Here is a 23062-nt window from a genome sequence, read left to right as displayed (position 1 = left end):
GTCATAGAATCCTCACTACGCCTGACTTGACTTACCAAGATGGCCGCCCCGTGTGTAAAGAGTAATTAGAAGCTACGTTTTTGTAGCATTAAATCGCTTGGACAGTCAGTATTTTTCCACATGCATATGTTGAAATGCTGTAATTTAAGTTTTCCATGTGTCATATGGGACCTACAAGTTCATGTTGCGCTAAAACCAAAACAGTGTAAGACACCACTATGGCAAACTGTGATTAATAGTGAATTTAGCAGAATTTTTTTTTTTTTTTTTGCCATTTAAATTAAACAATTCAAACTTTTGAATGCTTTTATAAATTTCTGCCGCGTGTGGTCTTGTACATTTCATCACTTTTTACAAGTTGGTTCAAATAGCATTTAGAATTTGTATTACTAACTTAAATAGTCTAAATTTGGTTTAACATTATAGCAATAATATAAGTTAATATCCAGATTTTTTTATTTTTTATTTTAATTTCACTCTAAACTCAAAATATGTAAACACTGAACACACCCGGTTTCTACCAAGTTATATTTAGACAAGCCGAGAGCTTTCATGGACATGACCATCTAGTTTTTCCAACTTCTGTAACTGGAACGCCGACAACTCATTCGGATTCCCAGTGTCGACTTCCAATCTCCGAGGTAAATGGATCACACATGGATCAGTTTGGGATCTAGTGAATTTGGAGGCCAGGTCGACACCTTGTGCCGTTCTTTTTGTTTTTTTGTCAGTTGTTCCTAAAGCATTTTTGTGCATGTGTGTGCCTGCTGCCATCATGACGTGTCATTGCTATGAGGTAGGGTTGTCTGATCTGGTCTCGGTGGGTCGCCTCCCTGTTCAGAGAGGGGTTTCACAAAAAGATCCAAACAAATGCTCCTGATTCCAGATAAGTATCTGGTTGATAACAGATCATCACACTTGTGAGTTTCAACTGTCAACACCCACAGATGTTGTTCCTCTCGTCTTGTTTTTTTTTTTTTTTTTTTTTTTGGGTATATTCATGGATGACTGATTGAAAACAGACTCCAAAGACAATAACTCACTAACAAATGGTAGATTGCACACTTGTTAGGGCACATTTGACAAGAAAGGTGGTCAGTTCTGAGTAAATACAATAGAATTGTAACTGTAAACACTGCAAAAAGCTACGTTCAGAGGAAAGACGAAAGACCATGGTGTGCTCCGTCATGCCATGCATCCAGGCAGGACGAAAAACAACAAACGTCAGCGGATTGAAACTGGTGCCAAAATGCACGTGGATTCCAAACGAGACAAACACGGAGAGTTCAGACACAGACCCTCACACTAACGAATAAGAGACAACAGATGCTCTAGTGTTTTCAGCAGTAACTGAGCGCCGGTGGTAACACAACAAGATGCCGATGCTTTGGTTTTTTTTTTTTTTTTTTTTTTTTTGGATGATCATGGGAACAGATGAGGGTCTTGAATAAAAGAGGAGGGGCTCCTTACCCCTGGCTCCACTATCACCTTGACAACAGGAATGGCTGCCGACTTGAAACCAAAAGCCTCAGGTTAATCCGAGCCACACAGCGACCAGACCCATGACATCACACACACACACATCATCAGTACCGAGGTTGTAGTCAAAAATGAATTACATTAAGCTCCTTTATTTGAAAAAATAATAATAAAAATAATAATAATAAACAACACAGCATTACAGATTTTCCAACAAGACCATGGCAGACCTGTGATGGGCCTCTCATGCAAAAGCTTTACCACATATATTCTCAGCACCAGATATAAGCTGCATGCACACAAAGCTGAGGGAAATGAGCTCTTAGCTAAAACTCTATGCAGCACAACTGTCTACACTTTACACATGAAATCCACACGGCTAACTCTGAAATTCTAAATAAAAATATAAATGCCTTCACCCGTTACGTACGAAAGGAAACTTCATTTCTTCCCCTCTGGCAAATTTCTTCTACAATGTTTTTGGGGATGGTCTATTCTTTCATGTCATGTCGAAGTCACATTACATGATTTAACAATGAACAGGACATGTTTTGAATTTCTACCTCTATGGCCTCTGATGCATGACTCCATGCCTTGCCTCGCTGCAATTATTTGAGAAATGTTTACATGGGAAAAAGTGTCTGAAAGCATGAGATAGGAGTGATGCTGTAATCCAGGACAGGTAGCAGCAGGTCTAGATGAACCCGATTAGAAGCGAGGAACAGGAGCTTGGAGCTTGCAGTTAAATGGGACAACAAATAACACAATACAACTGATACTTAAGTCCTATAATTTCTTTATATCTATATGGATAATTATATTAATTCAGTATTAACTATTAAATACACATACACAGTCATGAGGAAGCTTTGTTCTGATACTAAAGTAAGGCACACACACACACGCACACACGCACACACACACACACACACACACACAGAGCAAAGACACACGTGCGTTAAATGGCTACTTACATTGATCTCAGTGATGGCAATGTCAACCACGCTACCCACAACAATTAAGGCATCAAACGTGTTCCATGCATCAGCAAAATAGTTCTGCGAGCACAGGCGACAAAGACACACAGAAAAGAAGAAAGACAGACGACAAAGCAAAGAAAAAAAGGTGAAAGAAAGAAAGAAAAGAATTGGGAAAGAACATTAAAAAAAAAGTTGTGCTCTGACATGACAGAGTGAAGTTGAAAAACCAGAGTTTGTTTTATAATTTGATTTGAATAATTGGTTTATTATTTTTTTTTTGTTTTTTAGCTAAATAACTCAAATAGACTTAAAACTATTTTTAAAAGAATTGATGTTGCCAACGTGCACTCACCTGCCAGTTCATTAGGTACACCAGGGAAAACTAATCCGTTCTAATTTAATTTCAGTTCTGCACTTCATCCTCATTAATGATTGCTCTAACGTTCAGCTGATTCCTAAACAGCGTCATTAAGGTGGTGACTCAGCTGGAGGATCTTTTTGCTGCATCACTGTCTGGTTTGAGACCTGCACCAACCCAACTTAGAATACGAGACCCTGCAATGAACAGCGAGGACGTCACGAACATTTACAACACATCTGGGAAAAGGCAGCGGAGCATTCAGGCCCTACACACCCAGACTGTGCAACAGTTTCTTCCCTCAAGGCTTCAGACTCATGAATCCCCTGGAACAAACACAATTAGTGCGTTGGCATGTTTACATGCTATGCTGACTTTCTGAATGTGGTCCTTGCCCCAGTTTCGACAGGAACATGTCCACACTCCGATATGTGTCTTTTCAGCGGGTTAATACGACCCATTCATGCGGCATTTCAAACAACAACCAGATGGATAATAGTTCAGCTTTTTTAATCTCGTACGTAATAGTCTCGCACTACTTATGGTGCAGATAAGATGGCGCTATCCCTCAGGCTCTTCTTCTACCGGCTCTGTTTACCTTCTTCTCTCAATGAAAAGTTATTTGAAACTAATTCTAAATACCACAACCTCCCTGGAGAATACATCCTGCACAGGACTATTAGAAGGCATTCGTTTTCACTGGTGTACCTAATGAACTGGCATGCACTGAGTGATTGTCAGTGCAGGTCGTGAATGAAGATATATATATTTTTTTTTCCATGCACATTATCAATTATTGCGTCCACAACAGATTCAGCCGACATCCTTCGTGAGCAGGAACTGGCCAGCAACAGAACTAAGACAGGAAGTGAAGGGAGGAGGAGGAAGGACGTGAAGGACGGACCGAAGGTGAGTAGCAGCAGCAGCAGGAAGAGGGAATGACAGAGCTGCACATACTGACGTCTCTCTACCTGGCTGAGTATGATGTCGACTACACTGCCAATCACCACCAGAGCATCGAAGACGTTCCAGGCGTCCCCGACATAGCCCTGAACGTGGCAGCGTGTACATCCAGCAGGTGGAGGGTGGTGGAGTGGGAAGGAGTTAGAGGTAGATGAGGTTTTCCGGTTGGGGAGTGATAAATGGAAGATGGGTGGGGTGGGTGAGCAAAGAGTCCAAGGGGAGGGGAGGGCACAGCAAGAAGAATGAGGGCTGGGTTAAAAGGAAAAGTGCTTTCAGGTAAAATAAAAACGAGGAGAGGAGAGGAGAGGAGAGGAGAGGAGAGGAGAGGAGAGGAGAGGAGAGGAGAGGAGAGGAGAGGAGAGGAGAGACTCACTCTGGGTTTGAAGGCGATGAGCTTGAGGATCATCTCTACGGTGAAAACCCCGGTGAAGACCATGTTGAGGATGTCCATGGCGTAGTTGAACAGGTGAGACTGTCCGTGATGCTGGAAAGAGACGGACAGACAGTAAAGACAAATAGGGAACATGAATTTAAAGCAGCTACGAAATGATCACTTAAATAAACGCATGGGTCTTCAACATCCCTAGAGGGTCCGCGGAGGCACTGCAGGGAGGGGGCACAAAATCTTTGGTTGATTAGACATTTTTATGTATATTTCTTAATTTCCCCCCACTAGACCTGTCAATCTAAACCTCCTGTATAGAGGAGGCCCCTATCGCTGCAGACCCAATAGAAGGTAGGCACGTGATGTCACAGCCAGCGAAGTCTCCATGGTTACGGCCACTGAGTGGCAAAAAGTGACAGTTGAACATGGGGATTAGCAGCACTGGTTTGAATTATAGGCTTTAAAAGTGTCTTAACTGTAAAATTAATTTAAAAAATGGGGACTGAATCAACAAATTTGAAAAGGCGCCAGAGATATATTTTAAAGAAATCTCCCGATTGTCCTTAATTTGATCTGATAATCCACATTTTTTCTGGTCTCGCTGTATTAACTGGTACATTTCACCATGTTTTTGCCACTGTATATTTATAATTTGCACTAAAGCTGAGTTTAGGGGGTCTCTACTTAATCTCTTCATCAGTTTGGGGGTCCGTGACCTGAAAAAACGTTGAAGACCCCCGGTTTTAAAAAGTCACAATCTATCACCAGACGAAGAGGTAACACAGTACTGACTGTGTGATACTGTACATCCTTAAATGACTTTACGGTATATTCCAGAAGCACTTACCTGAATGGCCAGACACAAGGTGTTGAGGATGATCAGGACAAACATGACATACTCAAAGCCAGTGGAGTTGACCACGTACCAGAACTTGTACTGGTAGGGGTTTTTGGGAATGTAGCGCCGCAGAGGACGAGCTTTAAGAGCGTACTCCACACACTGACGCTGCAGAGGTGGAGTTTTAAAGAGGAAAATACAAACAAATTAAAATTCTGTAAAAAAACTAAACAAAATGCATTAATTAAATTGTCTTCATTGTCTTCCTACCTGGTTCTTGTCCAGCTCACAGTTCTTGTACTCCTTCTCCCCTTGCTCCTGGAAGGTAACAATGACGAAACCGACAAAGATGTTCATCATGAAGAAGGCGATGATGATGATGTAGATGATGAAGAAGATGGAGATCTCAATGCGGTAGTTGTAGATGGGGCCCATGTTCTCCCTGTTGGAGTCGATGGCCTTGTACAGCAGCCTGCAGGGACACACAAGCAACAACAGAGGGTGTTCACACACACACACAAACAGATACAGATAGCGATGCTTAATCACCATCGACCTGGAAGCAGTGCTTACGTGGGCCACCCTTCGAAGGTGGAGACGGTGAAAAGAGCCATCATGGCCATGAGGACGTTGTCGAAGTTGAACTCGCTGTTGTACCAGATCCTCTCCTTCACCATGGGCAGCGCCGTGTCGCCGTTGTTGTACAGAATGTACGTTCCTCTACGATTCAAAGATGATGTTCACATACACGGACACACGTATAAACCACTGCGTCATACCAGAACCCAAAAGTGTCAAACAAACTCACTTGCACTCCTCTGGGCTGGACTTTGCATCGTCTGTGCATCGATAAAATTTACCCTATTTTTTTTTTTTTAAAAAGAAACGCAACAGAGCGTTAGGGTTGCACCTCCACTGTGCACGGCTACGTGTCACGTCTGCAGCAGAAGGACCAGAATGTTGTACCTTGAAGAGTTGCACGCCGATACAAGCGAACATGAACTGCAGCAGCGTGGTGACGATCATGATGTTGCCGATGGTCCTGATGGCCACAAAGACGCACTGGACCACGTGCTGCAAAGCATTCAGAGCTACACTGTTAGCAGGTGATAGTTATTTCTTATTTTATTTTATCTTTCTTTTCACTTGTGCTTTTTTTAGAGTGTTTCTTTTATGTGCAGCTAAGTCAAAGTCACAAATATACACGGGAAGAAATTCACATGGAACAAACACATTTATACAGTATCGCCAATTCATTAGGTACACATGTTGGATCTTCAAGAAAAGAATTTTAAAACTTTCCTCACGGTTGTTATAGAAACACCTCACAAAGTCAGTTTTCTTCTACTCATTTACTTTGGAATTCATATTTTCATTTAGCAAAAACATCTACTTCATTAATTAATTTTATGTCCAGACTGAACTCCTTTTTAATGTTTAATGATAAGTTCCCCTTTACATATATTCTTTTATTTTCTTTTATTTTGGACAGTAGTTTCACTATCCATGATTTAATATGCAGCATACCATCTCAATCACTGACAAAAAAAAAAAGGATTTAGACAAGATTATCCTAGATAATCAATCCAACTGAATATCTACAGAAAAATACAAAAGTTAAACTATTCAAATAAAAAACAAACAAAATAAATTACTACAACGTCCAAGTTAAGTCATTTTTAACTCGATCTTCTTTCAATATAATCTTAAATCATTTTACATTCCAGGAAAATTTGTATAGAACAAAAACATAGGGCCCTCTTAAATTACGTCTTCCCTCTCTTAATTTGAATAAATGTTGAACCTCATCAGGGAGGCTTTTATTCCCCTCTGGAAAAATAGTTTCTAATATTTTTAACTGAACTATAACCAAGAATTTAAATGTGCCACATTCATTAAATAATCTGAGTTGGTTCTAAATGACACACATTATTTATTACTCGTATAGCTAGTTTAATTATGAGATATAAATATGATTCATCAACTGTTCTCCAAACCTCTGCACAGTGTGTCATGTATGACATTATCAGTGAAGTATATGATAGATACGAGCTTTTCTTAGTTAATAAATGCATTGTTTTGTAGAGAATAGAAATTGTCCTAGATCATTTTTGTTTTATGTATTCTATATTCATTTTACCCACACTTTTACTCTTAGTTTTACCCTAAAAGTTTGAGATATATTAAGGCCATTACCTTTGTCATTGATGCTGTTGATTTTTTATTTTTTTTTTATATATATATTTTATTTTTTTGGTGGTTTTGGTGGTTCTTTGAGGTACCTTGAATAAGTCCAGTTAGGGTTTTTTACCTCTCCGGCACTTTATGTATTTTGTTTTTTTCTTCTTGTACGTTATTGTCTGTCTAATATAGTGCAAAAAAAGAAATAAAATACACCTGTGAAAGGAAATGCATTGTAATATAACAGCCCTGCACCAACTCTTTTCTCCATGAAGGATGTTGTATTCAGCATTGGTTTCAAATAACTGAGAGGGCTGATGACTCAACTGTGTTTTCAATGTGGAGACTGTGGTCTGTGGAACTATTTATTCCTACTATTTTTTCAACTGAGATAAAGTGGTAAGTGAGCGTATTTGTCAGTCTGACCTTCAGTCCCTTGGCTCTGTTGATGGCCCTGAGTGGACGGAGAACTCGCAAAACACGGAGAATCTTCACCACGGAGATGGCAGAGGACCTGGGGAAAGACAAACACACACTGAGTGCAGTAGTTTGAAGTTTTTTATTTATCTTTGAAGAGAGCCTGGCTAGCAGTTTGAAAGTAACGATGATCTCATGTAAATGTTTCCCAAAGCCTTTGATTTAAATCTTGTCTGTGAAGGTTCTCAGTCATCCAGGTACTATGGTACTAAGTACTTGTCTCAGTAGTTTGCATTTTATGACCTTGAGTTTGATCTTTATTTATAAATCTATCTCATTTTATGTTTTTAGGTCTATAAACTATTATTAGGGTTTTTAGGGTGATGTTTTTATCCAGCCTCTGGTGTTTCCTCACCTACGACAGCCTTTCCACAGTTCCTGCTCCTGTTCTAATGTATAATTGTTTTATTTGCTTCTGCACGATTCATTTTTAAGTCGTGTGTCTGTCTGTGTGTGGAGTGGGATGGGAGCTATAAATAAGGTCTGACTGACTGACTGACTGATTGATTGACTGATTGATTGATTGATTGATACGTACTGAATGCCAAAGGACACCAAAGACACACCGACGACCAGCAGGTCTAACAGGTTGAAGTAGTTTCTGCAGAACGCCCCTTTATGAAGGAACGCTCCAAACGCCGTCATCTGGACAGAAAAGAGACAAAGTTCAGGACTAAAGGAAGATCTGCCATCATGCACACAGACACACACCTCAAGACGAATGATCAGAAAACAATGTGCAGTGTAATTTGAGTAGCTAAAATGTTTTGTTGAATTTCTTTCTTTATATATGTTGCAGCTTTTTTTTATTCCAAAGTATTCATGTCACAATATAATCTAACTGATTGGCTGGTTCTGATATTTAAAAAAGTTGCGAAGTGATTTGCAGAGTTAAGCTCTTCTAATGTCTATTATTTCTGCAAACACACACACAAACAGTACACGCAGAATATATAGAAACAATGCAAAATGTTCACACATGGCGGTGGGAGCATCATTCGGGAGACACTGCACTCATATCCTGCACAGGTTAAAGCAACGAACTGTGCTTTAAACAAGGCTTCTCCTTAAACAGTAACACATGACATTTACCTGGTGCAGACATGCAGCAAGCAACGAGTTGAAGCAGTGGATTGAATTTTAATAGTAAACATAAAATAAATAAATAAAAAGTTTCCAGATTTTTATAAATCTCTGTGAGAATACTCGTCAGAAGTCTGTGTGTGTTTTATATAAAATCTGATGTCCACAATATTTCTAATTTCAAAAGTAGTCATTATAGTGTGCAAAAGTCATAATGCTAAACAAGTATGTACTTATAATCGTTTGGGGAAAAAAAAATAATAATAAAAACTGTAATGTGATCCATAAATCTGTCAGGGATAAAAAAGGGGAACCGGGCCGTGATGGAAAAGCGACTGACAGACAAAAGTAAATAGCAAAAATTATAACGCATGATGCCTAGACAAGCAGGTGGCTGTTCTAGTCAAAAAAAATATAGACAAAAAAATAAATAAAAAATGAGGGGAGGGAGGATGTGTGCAGCAAGCTTGGAGGTGGTGGGTAGTTGCCGAGGCAACGCACCCTTTTTTTTCTTATTGTTTACCTTAATAAGGATCTCAAATGTAAACATACTAGTGAAGACATAGTCTGCATAGCCTAGGATCTGAGGAGGCAATCAGAGTGACATAAGCACGCGGGGGGTTACTGAAGCTCTAGCCAGCACAGCACAGCACAGCACGCACAGGACATTTACCTTCAACAGGATCTCAACAGTAAAGATTGCCGTGAAAGCATAGTCAAAATAACCAAGTATCTGCAAGAGGCAATGCACAAGTTCAAGTCATTGCAAGATAAACATCACAGTCAATGATCTACTTAAAATTCTGATGAAAACAGAAACCCGGGGTAGTAAAGCTGCAGCAGGCAATATCTGAATGTGACAGATCTGAAACCGTTTCCCAAATTGCCACAGTGGTTAATGAGCACTGCATGTCTAGTGTGATGGGATTGTACGTGAGCAAAGCCAGACTCAAGGTTACAACTAGTGATTTTCCTCAACCGTGGAGTTATGCTTTGATTGGCTTCGTTTCACTGCAGTGCACTGAGTAGGTTTAATTTTTAACACGGCTCCTGTGATGTGCGGTTCAGCAAAAAAAAACAAAAAAAAACTCATTCATCATATTGTATTCCTTAAATTTGAACCTATTGCCTAGTGCAGCTTGTTTTGGTTTGCAGATATGCGAGTAGCCTTTACAATATTAACACTACTAATAACATTATAAGAAAGTTTTATGACACAAGCGCAAAATAGGTAAAAGTAGGACTGATATCAGTTGTAGAAACAAACATTTCTCTGATTGTGTGGCGGTCAAAACAAGTAGCTAAATTTAATTTAGCCAATTTTTTTTATTACTTACAGCTATACTTTTAAAAAAAGAGACGCTAGAGAGAAACTACTAAACTCTCCCGATATGATGAGCCCGAGAGGTTGTTTACGTACAATATTGCGAGCGGAGAAGTTGCGTATGGGGTCCTCAGCAGCCAGAGAGACGGAGCTGAGCATGATGAAGACCAGGATGAGGTTGGTGAAGATCTGATGGTTGATCAGTTTGTGGCAGAATACGCGAAACCTGCAGAAACGGGAGGGAGGGCGGAGATTAAATGTCGTGCTCTGTGACGCCTCGTTCCAGCTGTGAGGTAATTTGCTGTCCCTGGTGTTGATGTTGTGACGACAGACGTACGGGTTAGTGCTGCTGAAGATGAAGAAGGCGCTGCCCTCTGGGATGGGCGGAGTCTTTTCTTTCATGGTGAGTTCAGACAAACGCTGAGGGCGAGGCCCCAAGGGGACTTCAGGGAGGTCTTCATTCACTAGAGAGTATTAGTTTCAGCATTAAAACAAGAGTTTTGTTGTATTTGTATCAGAGTCATGTTTGAATCTTAACTGACCTCCCGTCATTATTTTATGCCGTATTTTGTATTCCTTCAGGATGTTGTTTCGATATATGTGCTACTACTTATGTTTCCCTAGTTTGGTAAATACCCTGACCCCTAGTGGGTCCACGGAGGTACTGCAGGAGCGTCGCAAAATCTTTGGTTGATTAGACATTTTTTATATATATATACTGTATATATTTTACACATCAATATGAATCCAACATATTATATTGCACTTGTACTTAAATGTGGAGTTCTTTTTATTTATAGGTTCTTATGTTATTATGCTACTGGTCCAGACTCCCTTGAGATCAAACTGGACCGTATGTGGCCCCCAAACTGAAACAGGATTGATATCCGTGCTCTAAAGAATGTGTCCAGGAGGTGAAGCTGGAATTTGTGCTCCTCTTCCAACTGGACTTAAGTGTAGCTGCTGAAATAACACCAGAGTCCTTGATTTCTGTTGTTTTCTTGTTGTTCAGACTTCTATTCAGTTCAGTGAAAAATAAACCTTTAAGGATGTGATGAGTGATTTGTAGTTCGCACGGTGGTTACAGCTCAATTAACACTTCAAACGTGTCCTTGTTTACCTGGAGAGTCAACTGCAGGATACAGCTCTTTGTCTTCCTGCAGCAGGACGTCTGCTGGCAACTACACAAAACAAAATGTCCAGTCAGTGAAAGGAAAATTAAATCTGTAGAGAACTAGAACTATTATCCGTCTTTTTTTTTTTTTACCTTGGTCTCACCATCCTCAGTTTCTCTCATTTCAACTCTCTTATTATCTGAGCTTGTGTCCCTGTTGAGGAAGAAAAGAAAAGAGTAACTAACGTTCTACTTTCTCTGTGAAAGGAAAGAGCTTGTGACAAATGTTGAAAGGGGTTGAAAAGGAAAGTCGTACTTGGTGCTATTCTTCCTCTTCTTGGCCTCTTCTTCCTCCTTCTGTGCCGTGTTGAGGCTCTCAGCGTCTGCCAGGTTGTCAACGGCGATGGCCAAGAAGACATTTAGCAGGATGTCTGATTATGTGACTTAAAGAGAAAACAGTGACCGACATGATTGGATGTAATCATGAGAGAACTACAGGACATCACTAGACACAAAAAATAATAAAATGTATGTGACTATTATTACCACAGGACCTCTATTTAGAGAAATATGGCTGTTGGTGTTTGGTGAGGAAAATCACAGGTATGGCAGAATTGCATGGGACTGTGTAAACCCTAGGTAATAGACCTCTTCACAGTTTGAAAACAATGTGACAATTTTTGAGGGGCGGGGCTTAACTGGATGCAACACATCTCAAAAACAATAGCTTGTAAACGGCGGTTAGCATATTTCAATGGACTGTTTTTGCAAAAATTGAAAGAGGAAAATGAAAATTTTAGAGGATTATACTAATACGCTCACTTCCCGAGAACGTGTACGTATTTGAAAAAGTTGACTCTGACTACATTCAGTGACTCCTACACTCTCACTAACTGGATGCACAGTTTGACCAAAGGAGGACACAGAGGGGACAAAGCCTGGTCTGTCTTCATCAAGTGAAGCCTCTCCAATGAAGATATTACGTAATAAATGCAACTTCTGAATGGTCACCCCTAAAACAAGTAGCTAATGTTGTGTTAGCTCCCAGTTAGCATTAGCATTAACATGTAACAAGAATCCCCAAAATAATGATTAACTAAATTTAATCTCAGTCCCCATTTATTCTAACCCAAAAGGCTGAAACTGATGATGCATTACATATTAATCTCATCTGAATGAAGCGTGTACGTTGTTAATTGACTCCAGGTAGGATACAGTTTCCACAGATGAAGAGGATGATGAAGTAAATGCAGACCACCATCCCGGATGAGGCCGGACCACCGTACGCCATGATGCCATCATACATCACCGTGTTCCAGTCTTCTCCTGTCAAGATCTGGTTCACACACAAAATAGAGAACAAAACCCCCATGAATTATTTAAAAGCCTTCTGAGCAACATGCCAATTCAATTCTGCCTTAAACCGAACACACACACTGCACCTGGAAGACAGTGAGCAGGGCCTGGGGGAAGTTATCAAACGTGCTCCTTTTGGTCACAGTCTCATCAAAGTTGAACTTTCCCCCAAAGAGCTGCATGCCCAGCAGGGAGAAAATGATGATGAAGAGGAAGAGCAGCAGCAACAGAGAGGCGATGGACTTCATGGAGTTGAGCAGAGAGGCTACCAGGTTGCTAAGAGACGCCCAGTGACTGTGGAAGAAAGAGCATATTGTCATTGTTGTAGTGTGGTCTCTCACTTCATTTTGTTTGGTTCTTGTTTTATTGTGAAATCAAGTTTATTTCTTTGCATTTCTACACTGTAAAATATTACAGGCCCATTAAGTTATATGAATGTTTCTCTTCACTTTAACTCCAATAGTTTTTGATATTTAACTCGGTTTAATACGTTTTCAAAACTTAAACTTTATAGTAATCCATTGACTGGACTTCCTGTGAGTTTTGTCTGTGTAGTCAAAGTTTGCATAAGTCACATCTTTAGTTTTGAGGAAAGTAATGCAGTGTGAGGAATTTTGAATTGACACTTTTAAATTAGTTAGAACTACACATTTGAAACAAATTTCTACAAAGACGATTAAACAAAGGTATTAAAACATTAGCAATAACATTGGCACAATTAGCTTTATGGATGGGCGGATGTTAGAAGCCGTTTCCCCACCAGGAATCCAAAGTGGCTGATTCTGGTGGCTCAAATTTGAATATCCTCCTCTCTAAACGCTATTGAGTTAATTGCTTCAAATGCCAAAGCCAACCATTGCACATCTTGTCATTATATTAAGAAGTAAGTGTAACATTTTTGAACAAACAAGCTGAATTTGTTTGAAGTTTCGGTCAACTTTAAATTTTGCCAATAGTCGTCAAGATGAAAAATCTAAGTAGATACAAAAACCTCAACTTAATATGACAATTTATATGAATATAGTTAAAATGATCTTGAATGGATAACATCACCTAATAAGTTGTTTTTAGCTTTTTGACGTTTTTTTCTCCAGGTTGAGTTTATTTGCATTTTTAAGGCAGAAGGTGAGCTTATGTTTGTGAACCTAGTTCATGCATTTGTATCTTCCAGGCTTGATTACTGTAAGTCATTATTGTCTGAGTGTCCACATATTTCTTTTTATATCACTGACTGGAATTAACAAGAGAGATCATATTACTCCAGTTTAGCTTCAAATCACCGGCTCCCTTTAAAATCTAGAACTGAATTTAAAATCCTCCTCCTTACAAATGAGGCCCTTTAAGGCCATCGTATCTGAAAGACTCATGCAGTCGTGTGCTACTACTGTACAGCATGCAATGTGTCCCTCTCTCCATCTAATGACTGTTGGTGTCATTATTGCTCACCGCGTAACCTTGAAGATCCTAAGGAGGCGTACGCAGCGGAAAACAGAGATGCCCAGAGGAGACATGATGGCCAGCTCCACCAGGATGGTCTCCACGATGCCTCCACACACCACGAAACAGTCAAAGCGGTTAAACAGGGAGACAAAGTAGGCCTGCAACCCCAGACTGTACATCTTCACCAGCATCTCCAAGGTGAACAAGGCCAGAAGAACTTTGTTGGCTACGTCTGGAGAGAAGAGAAGAAGGAGACACTGATTATGAGGCGTTCAAGTCTGAATGCATATCTTGAAATCAGAACATAATGGAGCAAAATAGATACCCTGTACTTCAGTCAGCCAGTCTGGCTGGTTGTAGTGCTCGGAGGCGATGGTGAGAGTGTTGAGGAACACCAAGATGATGACGAGCCAATAAAACGTCACAGATTTCACAGCTGCGCGGCACTTCCTCCGGCAGAAACGATTCCAGCGTCGCCACTGACGACTGACGGACAAGTCATAGTGATTTTGATTTCTTTACAGTATCTGTAGTGTCTTACACATGCAATTCAACATTTGATTAAAAAAAAAAAAAAAGGGGGAAATGTCACCGTGAACCCAAGAGGACAGAAAATGAGGTGGAGGAGGGTGTTATGTGCAGAGAGAGAAAAATGATGAAACTCTGCTGACACCAGGACGGAAACAAACACCGATGAAAACACGAGGGACATGAAGAACTCAAAAACAGGTCATGCAGGATGAGCCGAAACAAATAAATGAAGAACATACACTCACTTGCCACTTTATTAGGTACACCTGTTCAATTGCTTGTTAACACAATTAGCTAATCAGTCAATCACATGGCTGCAGTTCAATGCATTTAGTCATGTAGAGGTGATCAAGACAACTTGCTCAAGTTCAAACCGAGCATCAGAATGAGGAAGAATAGGGGTTTAAGTGACTCTGAACGTGGTATGGTTGTTGGTCTGAATATTTAAGAAGCTGCTGATCTGCTGGGATTTTCACACACTACCATCTCTAGAGTTTACAGAGGATGGTCTGAAAAAGAGAAAATATCCAGTGAGCAACAGTTGTGTGGACGAAAATGCCTTGTTGATGTGAGAGGTCAGAGGAGAATGGGCAGACTGGTTGGAGATGATAGAAAGGCAACAGTAACTCAAATAACCACTGGTCACAACCAAGGAATGCAGAATACCATCTCTAAACCAAGGGAGCACCTTTACGATGTAGTGGAATGGGAGATTCGCATCATCGATGACAGCTGACAAATCTGCAGAAAGTGCCATGATGTTATCATGTCAATATGGACCAAAATCTGTGAGGAATGTTTCCAACACCCTGTTGAAAGTTTGCCACGAATAATTAAGGCGGTTCTGAAGGCAAAGGGGGGTTCAACCTTTTACTAGCAAGGTGTACCTAATAAAGTGGCAAGTGAGTGTACATCTCGCATGCACAGTCACAATCGGGTACTAACCTGCACTTTGACTTAGTAATTTTTTGACTGGAAAGAGTAAAACAATGAGACCGTTCAATAAAGTATTTTCATCCTGCTGTAAATGAGCTGTAAGTTACTTATAAGTGTGTGTGTGTGTGTTGTGTGTAACGTGTCACACTGACCACAGAGGCCCACAGCACGGCGATTTGTCTTCCTCTCCGTTGTGATTGTCCGTGTTCACCGACTCGGTCTCACTTGTGGGCATGCTCGCTGCAGTGTCACACACAGACACACACAGATACACACAGGTAAGTCAATGAAAAGGTTCTGTAAGTAAGATTTCTATTCCCTGAAAGGAGATAAAGAAGCCATTTCTCATGATTGATTTTCCTATTGACACCCATGCATCTTGGGTTTGGCTTGGTTGTAGAGTGCAGAGGAAAAATTTAAAAAATATTTTGTAAAGTTAAGGTTGACAAAATTGACAATCTGTTCATTACGAATATGAAGTCTCCAGTTGTCTAATTGGGTTTAAAAGCCAAGCCAAACCACCAGGAAACAAGCAAATAAAATGAAACTGTGAAATGTGCAGGTGTCAGATAGGAAATGCTGGCATGATTCATAAAAATAAATAAATGAATAAAAAGAAATTCAGGTTTTCCCACATATTTCCTGAATAATTTAGATCTCAGTAGAAATAGACGATGTTCAGTTAGGGATTACCTCCTGAATGTTTGAGTTTTGTGTTCAAAATGTCTAATCATAAAGTTATTAATTTATTAAGAATCTCTGTCATTTTTCAAACAATTGAAAACCCATTATAATAGAACTATAGTTATTTTGGATAGAGGGGTTTGTGTTTTAAGTATCACTGTTCAAACAATTGACATATTTTATTTGATCATTCAAAATCAATCTAGTTCCTTGTCTAGGTCTGAGTGCTGCAACAAGGATGAGTTATACTAGATTAGATTCAACTTTATTGTCATTACACATGTACAGGTACAAAGCAACGAAATACAGATTACCATCTAGCAAGAAGTGCAATAAGCATTAAGTGCATGTAGCATAAACAGTACTACATGCTTTATATGTAGTGTAGAGGAAGACATATGTTTACTGTACATGCACGAAATGCGTTTGTCATAATGATGAATGAGAGGAAGTCAATGGCTCACGATGATGATACAATGAAGGATTTCAACACAAACAATATGGAGATTCTGTTTACTTCACACCCAAAAATCTGTCTTGAGATTAACAGAAACACTCATTTTAGCTGTTAGCTGTTAGCATTCAGCTACATGTCAGGCGAGGATGAACTATTTAAAGTGCATGAGCTAAATGTAAACCGGCACATGGAAATAAAGTGGAAATAAAGTCGTCTTATCATCAAATCATCGAAATTTGAGTAAATCTGCAGGAAACGAAACAAACTGTATGACTCACTTGTAGTTGTACCTTCATTTGGACCTGGGCGCCTGAAAGAGTGGCAGCAGGTCACTGGTAGCTCTGTGATTCTTACCTTTTTAAGTTATTATATTTTTATTTTATTTTATATTATATTATTTTATTCAATATTTTTTTTTTTACTTGTTGTTCTCAGGAGGTGTTGTTTATGTGCCACTAAGCTACTGTGACCAAGCAATTTCACTTGTGGATGATTAAAGTCTACCTGATTCAATAATGTACAATTCAAACTTCAAATAAATGTGACTGCATTTATAACTCACCTTGTTGTTATAAAACATGCTATGACAACTTGATTCTCATGCACACACGTGTGTATTTATTAATATTACCCTCCTGCGAACCGGCGTCCTCATACAGGGACACTGTGTCGTAGATTTGTTGCAGCTTCTTATTCTGCTTCATTTGGACCTGTTGTCCTCATAAGGAGACACTTTTGTCTGCTATGTACCATGTAGCGAAGGTTCAATACACTTGTTTATTTATGCTTATTAACTTTTCTAGTTTGATATGTCATGAAAATTTAACAAATTCACAAGTACTCGTTTGAGGACGTTGGGATTTCAACATTTCCAGTTCTGCTTTTGCATTAAAATAAACAGTTTTGTGTTTTGGTACATTGGTGATTTGAATTGCAAATTATCCCTGTGTACATATGTGTCTCTGTGTGTGTGTGTATGTATATATATTACAAAAACTACTTCCTGTTCAAAGATGATGCTTATTTTTTATACTTCTAAGGTCTTATTAATCCCAAATACCATCTTAATGTTATTTTGTAATTAAGATACATTCCAAACAAATGCTGGGGTCTCAGGAGGTTAATAGAAAAAAGAATGAATGTTGTATGGGTGGTATTTGTGCTATTAAATGTTAGTTGCTCTAGAAACTGTTCCTCCCTGGTAAGTTTTTCTTTCCCTGCCACGTGTTGTTTGGGACAAAGTGTTGATTCAAGGTAACCTGTGCACGTGTTAAATAAGATGAACTTAACCATGATGAGGATGGGAAGGATTGCACAATGAGTTGCACAAAGCCACAACAAACACCAAAGCATGAGCAAAGCACAAGCGTGGCAGAGAAACGCTCCAGCACAAAGATGTCCCTCGTGAAACATGCGCAGGAAGAAAACACACAAGAAAGTCCAGACACGCACGCACACATTTACCCTGTGTCTCTGTGGACTGAGTGAACCAGCCAAACTTTCCTTTCTTCTTCTCAGTGAGGTCAGCCAGGGTGACCCCTTTTGGTGTTACCAACATGCAGTACACACAGCCAGACAGCAGAGGAAGCAGTGAGTCAGTACACGGCAGAACAAGAAAAGAGAGGAAAGCAAGGCAAAGGGACAGCTGCAATACAAAACTACTGGCACAGCTACCGTGTCCAGAAGAAGCTACAGGATTTAAGTACGAAAAGTCTTCTGTTATGTGAAAGTGAAAGTCACTGATGAAGTAACAAGGATAAGAAACATTCACTATAATGTGTGAAATAACACTTTTAAAGTCAAGTTATGTGATGATAAAAACTCACATAGCAGTGATTGACATTTTTTCAAAAGAACTGTGATGTCATAGTGTGTAATTAACTCATTATCATCAATATACCGCCATTAGAATTAAAGTCAACCTATGAATAATAAGGTACATACAGAAACGTTGAAAATATTTTAAGAGGTAGCTTTGAAATTATGCCATTAATCTGTGTAGAAGAGTGTTGCATAGCACACACAATCACTTAAAATGCATATCTAAAGCATCGGCACAGATCTCCGGCTACATCTCTTGGCGATTCGATCATTTCAGCTCTATGAATTCTGGACAGAGTAACTATATAAGACAATATAAGACTGGAAACGGTTAACGGGACTTGAGTAAGAAAGCAGAAGGCAGAGAGAAGAGAACGACTACTGACAACTATTGAGAGAAGAAAGGGAGAAAACTAAAGTCAGCAGTCATCTACAGACAGTGTTAACAAGGCACACAAAGACACTGCAGGAATTAAGGAAAGAGAGTTAGTGTGTTGTCATCAATACTGTCGATAAGCAGGGAACCACTGAGGACCCTGTTTGGAGTTTTATTTAACAGAATTAAAGTGTGTTTGATGACATGTTTTATGGGTTTTTAAGTTTCTCTTTGAATAAATCAAATTCTCTTTTTAAGAAAAACTGATAAGATGCTTCAGCCCTTATTCACTGCAACTGTTAAATAACTGGTCAGACGTGTGAAACCGAGATTCATGAGGAAGTTATTGTCTCAAAACAAAACCCACACAGGGCAGAGCCACCCTGTTTGCACTGTAATCCGCCTCCAGATCAAAAACTTTTACATCCACAGTACGTCTACATTTAGCCCCTGCGTTGTCATAGTAGCCAGCACCAGACGACTGCAGTCACCCAACTTTTGACTCAACCCAGAGTAGTTTAGTAGTAGATTATAGAGAGCAGCATTGACATGTGTTGACAATTATAACCCGACACGTAGTTTAATCCTGAAACACCTTGCGGCGGAAGGATGTTAGGAAACATACAACATATATTAAAGATGTTTCTATCCTCGACCTATTTAAGCCAGTGACACTAACCGATTGTATGCTTCCCTTAACACCTACGGTTTTTCCATATAACAAGATATCTGTGTGCATTTTATTCTCATGGTGACTGTCTCATTTTGGTACAAAGAGCTGCTTCATTCCTGCAGAATATTTCCTGGTACTGTTAGGTGGAACTGTGTTTAACAGAGACATAATTTGTTGAAGTCTGCCTGCTTCTAATTGTCCATTATGAAACAGTAAGTGCATCATTTCTAATTGTATCAGTATATTGGACACAATTTTGTCACTATGGATTTGCTTTTCTCTACATTACACTGATCAGCCACAACATTATGACCACCAACAGGTAAACCAAATATAACGTCGACCACCTTGTGACGAATCAATGTTCTGCTGGGAAACTTTTGGACCTGGCACCCACCTAGACCAGACCAGACACCCCCACCCTATAGCAATGACACTCCTTGATGGTAGCAGATAACCCCAGCAGGATGCAGCCTGACACAGACACACGTACACACACACAACCAGTTTAGGCACAACTAAAAAAAAACCCTCAGAAGGCCCTTGTCCATTCTGTGATGAACTGTTTTGGGAGGTATCAGGGAGACCTACACAATATTAGGAAGGTGGTCATAATGTTATGCCTGATAAGTGTATAATTGCAGACAAAGGACAGGTCGGATTATGAAGTACTTCCTCATTTCCTTGCAAAGAACAGTGCAACATCATTTAAAGGTGGAGGCATTTAACGCTGAAGTTTCTCGGCTTTCTTCGATTTTCCTGCTTCAGACAGAGTAAATGAGATCAAGGTAACTCACGGTTACGTTTGCCCTCCTCGTCCCCCTCCTCCTCGTTCTCAGGGTCGATGTCCTCGGCCTGGGTGATCCAGTCCAGGTAACCCTTCAGGTCTTCCTCTAACTGCTGCTTCTCACGCAGCTTCTGGAAATCCCCGCGAGCCTTGGCCTTCTCTCGCTCTTTGGAAAACTCTCTGGACGGGAAGAAGGAGGCGGAGGAGGCAGAGGAGGTTAATGTCAAACCTGGACCACGACTGGTTTCTTGGATTTTCATTAAAACATTTCTGATTGCGCCTAAAGAACATCTGTTGTTGTTTGAACTAAAAAGGACAGAAAGAACGTACCCACTCAACACACCCAAAACCAAGTTAAGAACAAAGAAGGACCCAAAGATGACCAGACTGACGAAGTAGACCCACGGCAGCTCGAAGCCCATCGCATCGTTCATCTGCACAGAAAGACAAGCAAAGAAGAAGAAAACAGGATAAACTGTAAGTCTGCAAACCACATCACAGAAACAAATGCATTTTAATATGCACTAAATCTCATCCTCACTGAGGTTCTGGTGTCCAGCATTAGTTAAAATGACTGAGAGAGCTCTTGATTCAACTGTGCCATGTCATTTGTGTGTCATTTTGGAGGCTGTGGTTTGCAGAACCAGGGCATTTCAATGACTTCACGCTCTCTCATGACATTTCACACGCCGAAAAATGATAAAACTCGCTGAAAAAGGGACTTTAAAGGAGATTACTAATCTATGAACAGAAGAGAAATCTTGTCAGCTACAACTAAAGTATGGATCATGACTTGTGACCACTAGAGGGAACCGAGGGAGAGACAACAGGGCAGGAACAAGAGGAGAGAAGTGTGTGTTTTTATTTCAGTAAAGTGGTCGTGGGGAATAACAATTCTACAAACTAATTGGATTTTTAAGAGACTGAAAAAGGACGAGTGACTTTTCTTTGCCCCGTTTACACTTCTCTACATTAATCCTTGTATTGCTCCTAAAATGATCACATCTAATATTCTGTATAATTAAGTGATGGAAAAGGTCAGAATTAATTTATGCATCTCTCTATTCATCCACATATGGATCTTTCTTTCCTCCTTTTTCGGTTCCTTTTATCTCCTTCCTTGCCGCCACTTTAATGCAGTAGTTGCATTGGTATCGCCATGGTAACACGTGCACGCAGAAGAGCGGTAAAGAGACGGAGACGGTCAGAGAGAAGGAAAGTGAAGGAGGCCGAGGGCTTCATTATTTCTCATACATGTGAGTCTCCTTCAATAAAAGGATGTGGGTGGGCCGTAATGAAAACTCCTTCTCGGCGCTGAGTGTTTGAGCTAATTAAAAAGCTGTTGGTGATTTTTTGCTAATGAGAACGTGAGGGCTTTTGAAGCGAGTCTGGCTTTTTCTAGTTTTTAAAGACTTGTTTAAAGCGACTGACAGAAGGGTGACAGTCCAGGCTGCAGGGAGGACTTCTTTATATAATATATATGTCACGTAGCCTTGAATTTGCAGGACACACCGAGACAGAAGATTAGAAACCTGTGTGTAATCTCACTATTCCCTGCAAATTCTTGTGAATATAATCATACAAACATAAACCACTTTAAAAACTCTTACAGTTATTGTCACCTGGTAGTCATTGTTGTTTACATATATATTTTTTTTCTTTAGTTAATTATTAGTTATTTATATATTTTATTCTATTTGCTCATACAAACATATAATTTGCATATTCATAATAAATCACTAAAATCAGATCAAACCTCTATATTATATATTTTGAATCAATAATTTTTTTTTAAGGTAAAATGTCTAGCATGATATAAATTGTGGAAAATGTTGCCTTCCAACCAAACAAATCATGAGAAATGACTCTAGATGTACATAACCCAGGTTACCCAGTAGAGCACGTCGGTCCATCCCTCCATGGTGATGCACTGGAACACAGTGAGCATGGCGAACAAGAAGTTGTCAAAGTTGGTGATGCCGTTGTTGGGGCCCTGCCAGCCTTCTCTGCAAACCGTGCCATTGAGCAGGCAGTGACGGCCGTGGCCAGACACCGCACATGGTGTGGGCTCTTCTTCTGCGAGGGCACCTGGAAGCACAGACACACGCAGACACATGAACATGCCGCATAATAACAGCGCCAGATGCTCTCAACAACATAAAACTAAATAAAAAAAAAAAAAGTATTTATTTCGTAGCTCCTCTAAACTAGGGATGGTACCGATGGGTTTTTAATTAGCGTCCTGTTAGCTCTATGGCCGGGACAATAGAGTCTCACGTGCATTTCAATAAGTTCACGCTCTCACGCCACGCATGACATTTATCACACCGTAAAACGATAAAACGCAAACAGACTTGAAAAGAGATTAATTAGTGGTCTATGAATAGATGAAGCGAAGGCAGACTGCTCCCCTTCAATCAGTGACCAATCAGAAAATAACAGCGGCCAATCAGAAAATAGTATTCGTCGTTGCCAGGTGAAATAGGAGCGCCCCAACCGCGCCTTCCACAAATGCGCGAAAACGTGAACTCGCCAAAGAAGAACTAAGTAGAAGTCTGCGATCTGGTAATCACTTCATCACTTAACTTATTGTTTATTTATTTTTTACAATAGTTGCGTATTACAGTCTAGGAACTATGCAGGATATAAACAGAACGCGCTCACTTCAGGCTAAATTCAAAACTGAGCGCTATTGAACTGACACATGTTTATTTAGTGTTTAATTAGTTTCACGACACCACAAACCACATCCTCCAAAATGATCATCCAGTTGTGTTTCCACCTTTCTCACGCAGTTTAAACATAAAATCGTCGCTTAA

General features: G+C 39.9%; 1 protein-coding gene across 9 annotated transcripts in view; it reads right to left on the bottom strand.

The window, feature by feature from the left end:
- The window catches only part of cacna1db (calcium channel, voltage-dependent, L type, alpha 1D subunit, b), a 100388-nt gene that overhangs the window by 22546 nt on the left and 54780 nt on the right, over window positions 1-23062 (bottom strand). For 3 of the 9 annotated variants that reach the window (XM_047573634.1, XM_047573667.1, XM_047573650.1), the window contains exons 7-31: window positions 22135-22331; window positions 20574-20677; window positions 20254-20423; window positions 18051-18125; window positions 15598-15685; window positions 15455-15481; window positions 14304-14464; window positions 13985-14210; window positions 12625-12832; window positions 12398-12518; window positions 11499-11613; window positions 11336-11396; window positions 11189-11249; window positions 10406-10532; window positions 10165-10294; window positions 9418-9477; window positions 8200-8306; window positions 7611-7698; window positions 5970-6077; window positions 5812-5864; window positions 5577-5723; window positions 5274-5475; window positions 5013-5171; window positions 4154-4264; window positions 2454-2537 (exon numbers count right to left, since the gene is read on the bottom strand). In XM_047573634.1, coding sequence (XP_047429590.1) covers window positions 2454-2537; window positions 4154-4264; window positions 5013-5171; window positions 5274-5475; window positions 5577-5723; window positions 5812-5864; window positions 5970-6077; window positions 7611-7698; window positions 8200-8306; window positions 9418-9477; window positions 10165-10294; window positions 10406-10532; window positions 11189-11249; window positions 11336-11396; window positions 11499-11613; window positions 12398-12518; window positions 12625-12832; window positions 13985-14210; window positions 14304-14464; window positions 15455-15481; window positions 15598-15685; window positions 18051-18125; window positions 20254-20423; window positions 20574-20677; window positions 22135-22331 — 2990 coding nt within the window. Of the gene's footprint in view, window positions 1-2453; window positions 2538-3788; window positions 3867-4153; window positions 4265-5012; window positions 5172-5273; window positions 5476-5576; window positions 5724-5811; window positions 5865-5969; window positions 6078-7610; window positions 7699-8199; window positions 8307-9267; window positions 9328-9417; window positions 9478-10164; window positions 10295-10405; window positions 10533-11188; window positions 11250-11335; window positions 11397-11498; window positions 11614-12397; window positions 12519-12624; window positions 12833-13984; window positions 14211-14303; window positions 14465-15454; window positions 15482-15597; window positions 15686-18050; window positions 18126-20253; window positions 20424-20573; window positions 20678-22134; window positions 22332-23062 lie in introns of all 9 variants that reach the window. The other 6 variants (XM_047573658.1, XM_047573645.1, XM_047573676.1 and 3 more) reach the window with 6 other exon arrangements.

Source organism: Mugil cephalus, chromosome 1 (assembly GCF_022458985.1).
Source record: "Mugil cephalus isolate CIBA_MC_2020 chromosome 1, CIBA_Mcephalus_1.1, whole genome shotgun sequence".
Classification (NCBI taxonomy): Eukaryota; Metazoa; Chordata; class Actinopteri; order Mugiliformes; family Mugilidae; genus Mugil; species Mugil cephalus.
Note: the sequence above shows the minus strand (reverse complement) of the source record. Positions and strands in the feature narration are given on the sequence as shown.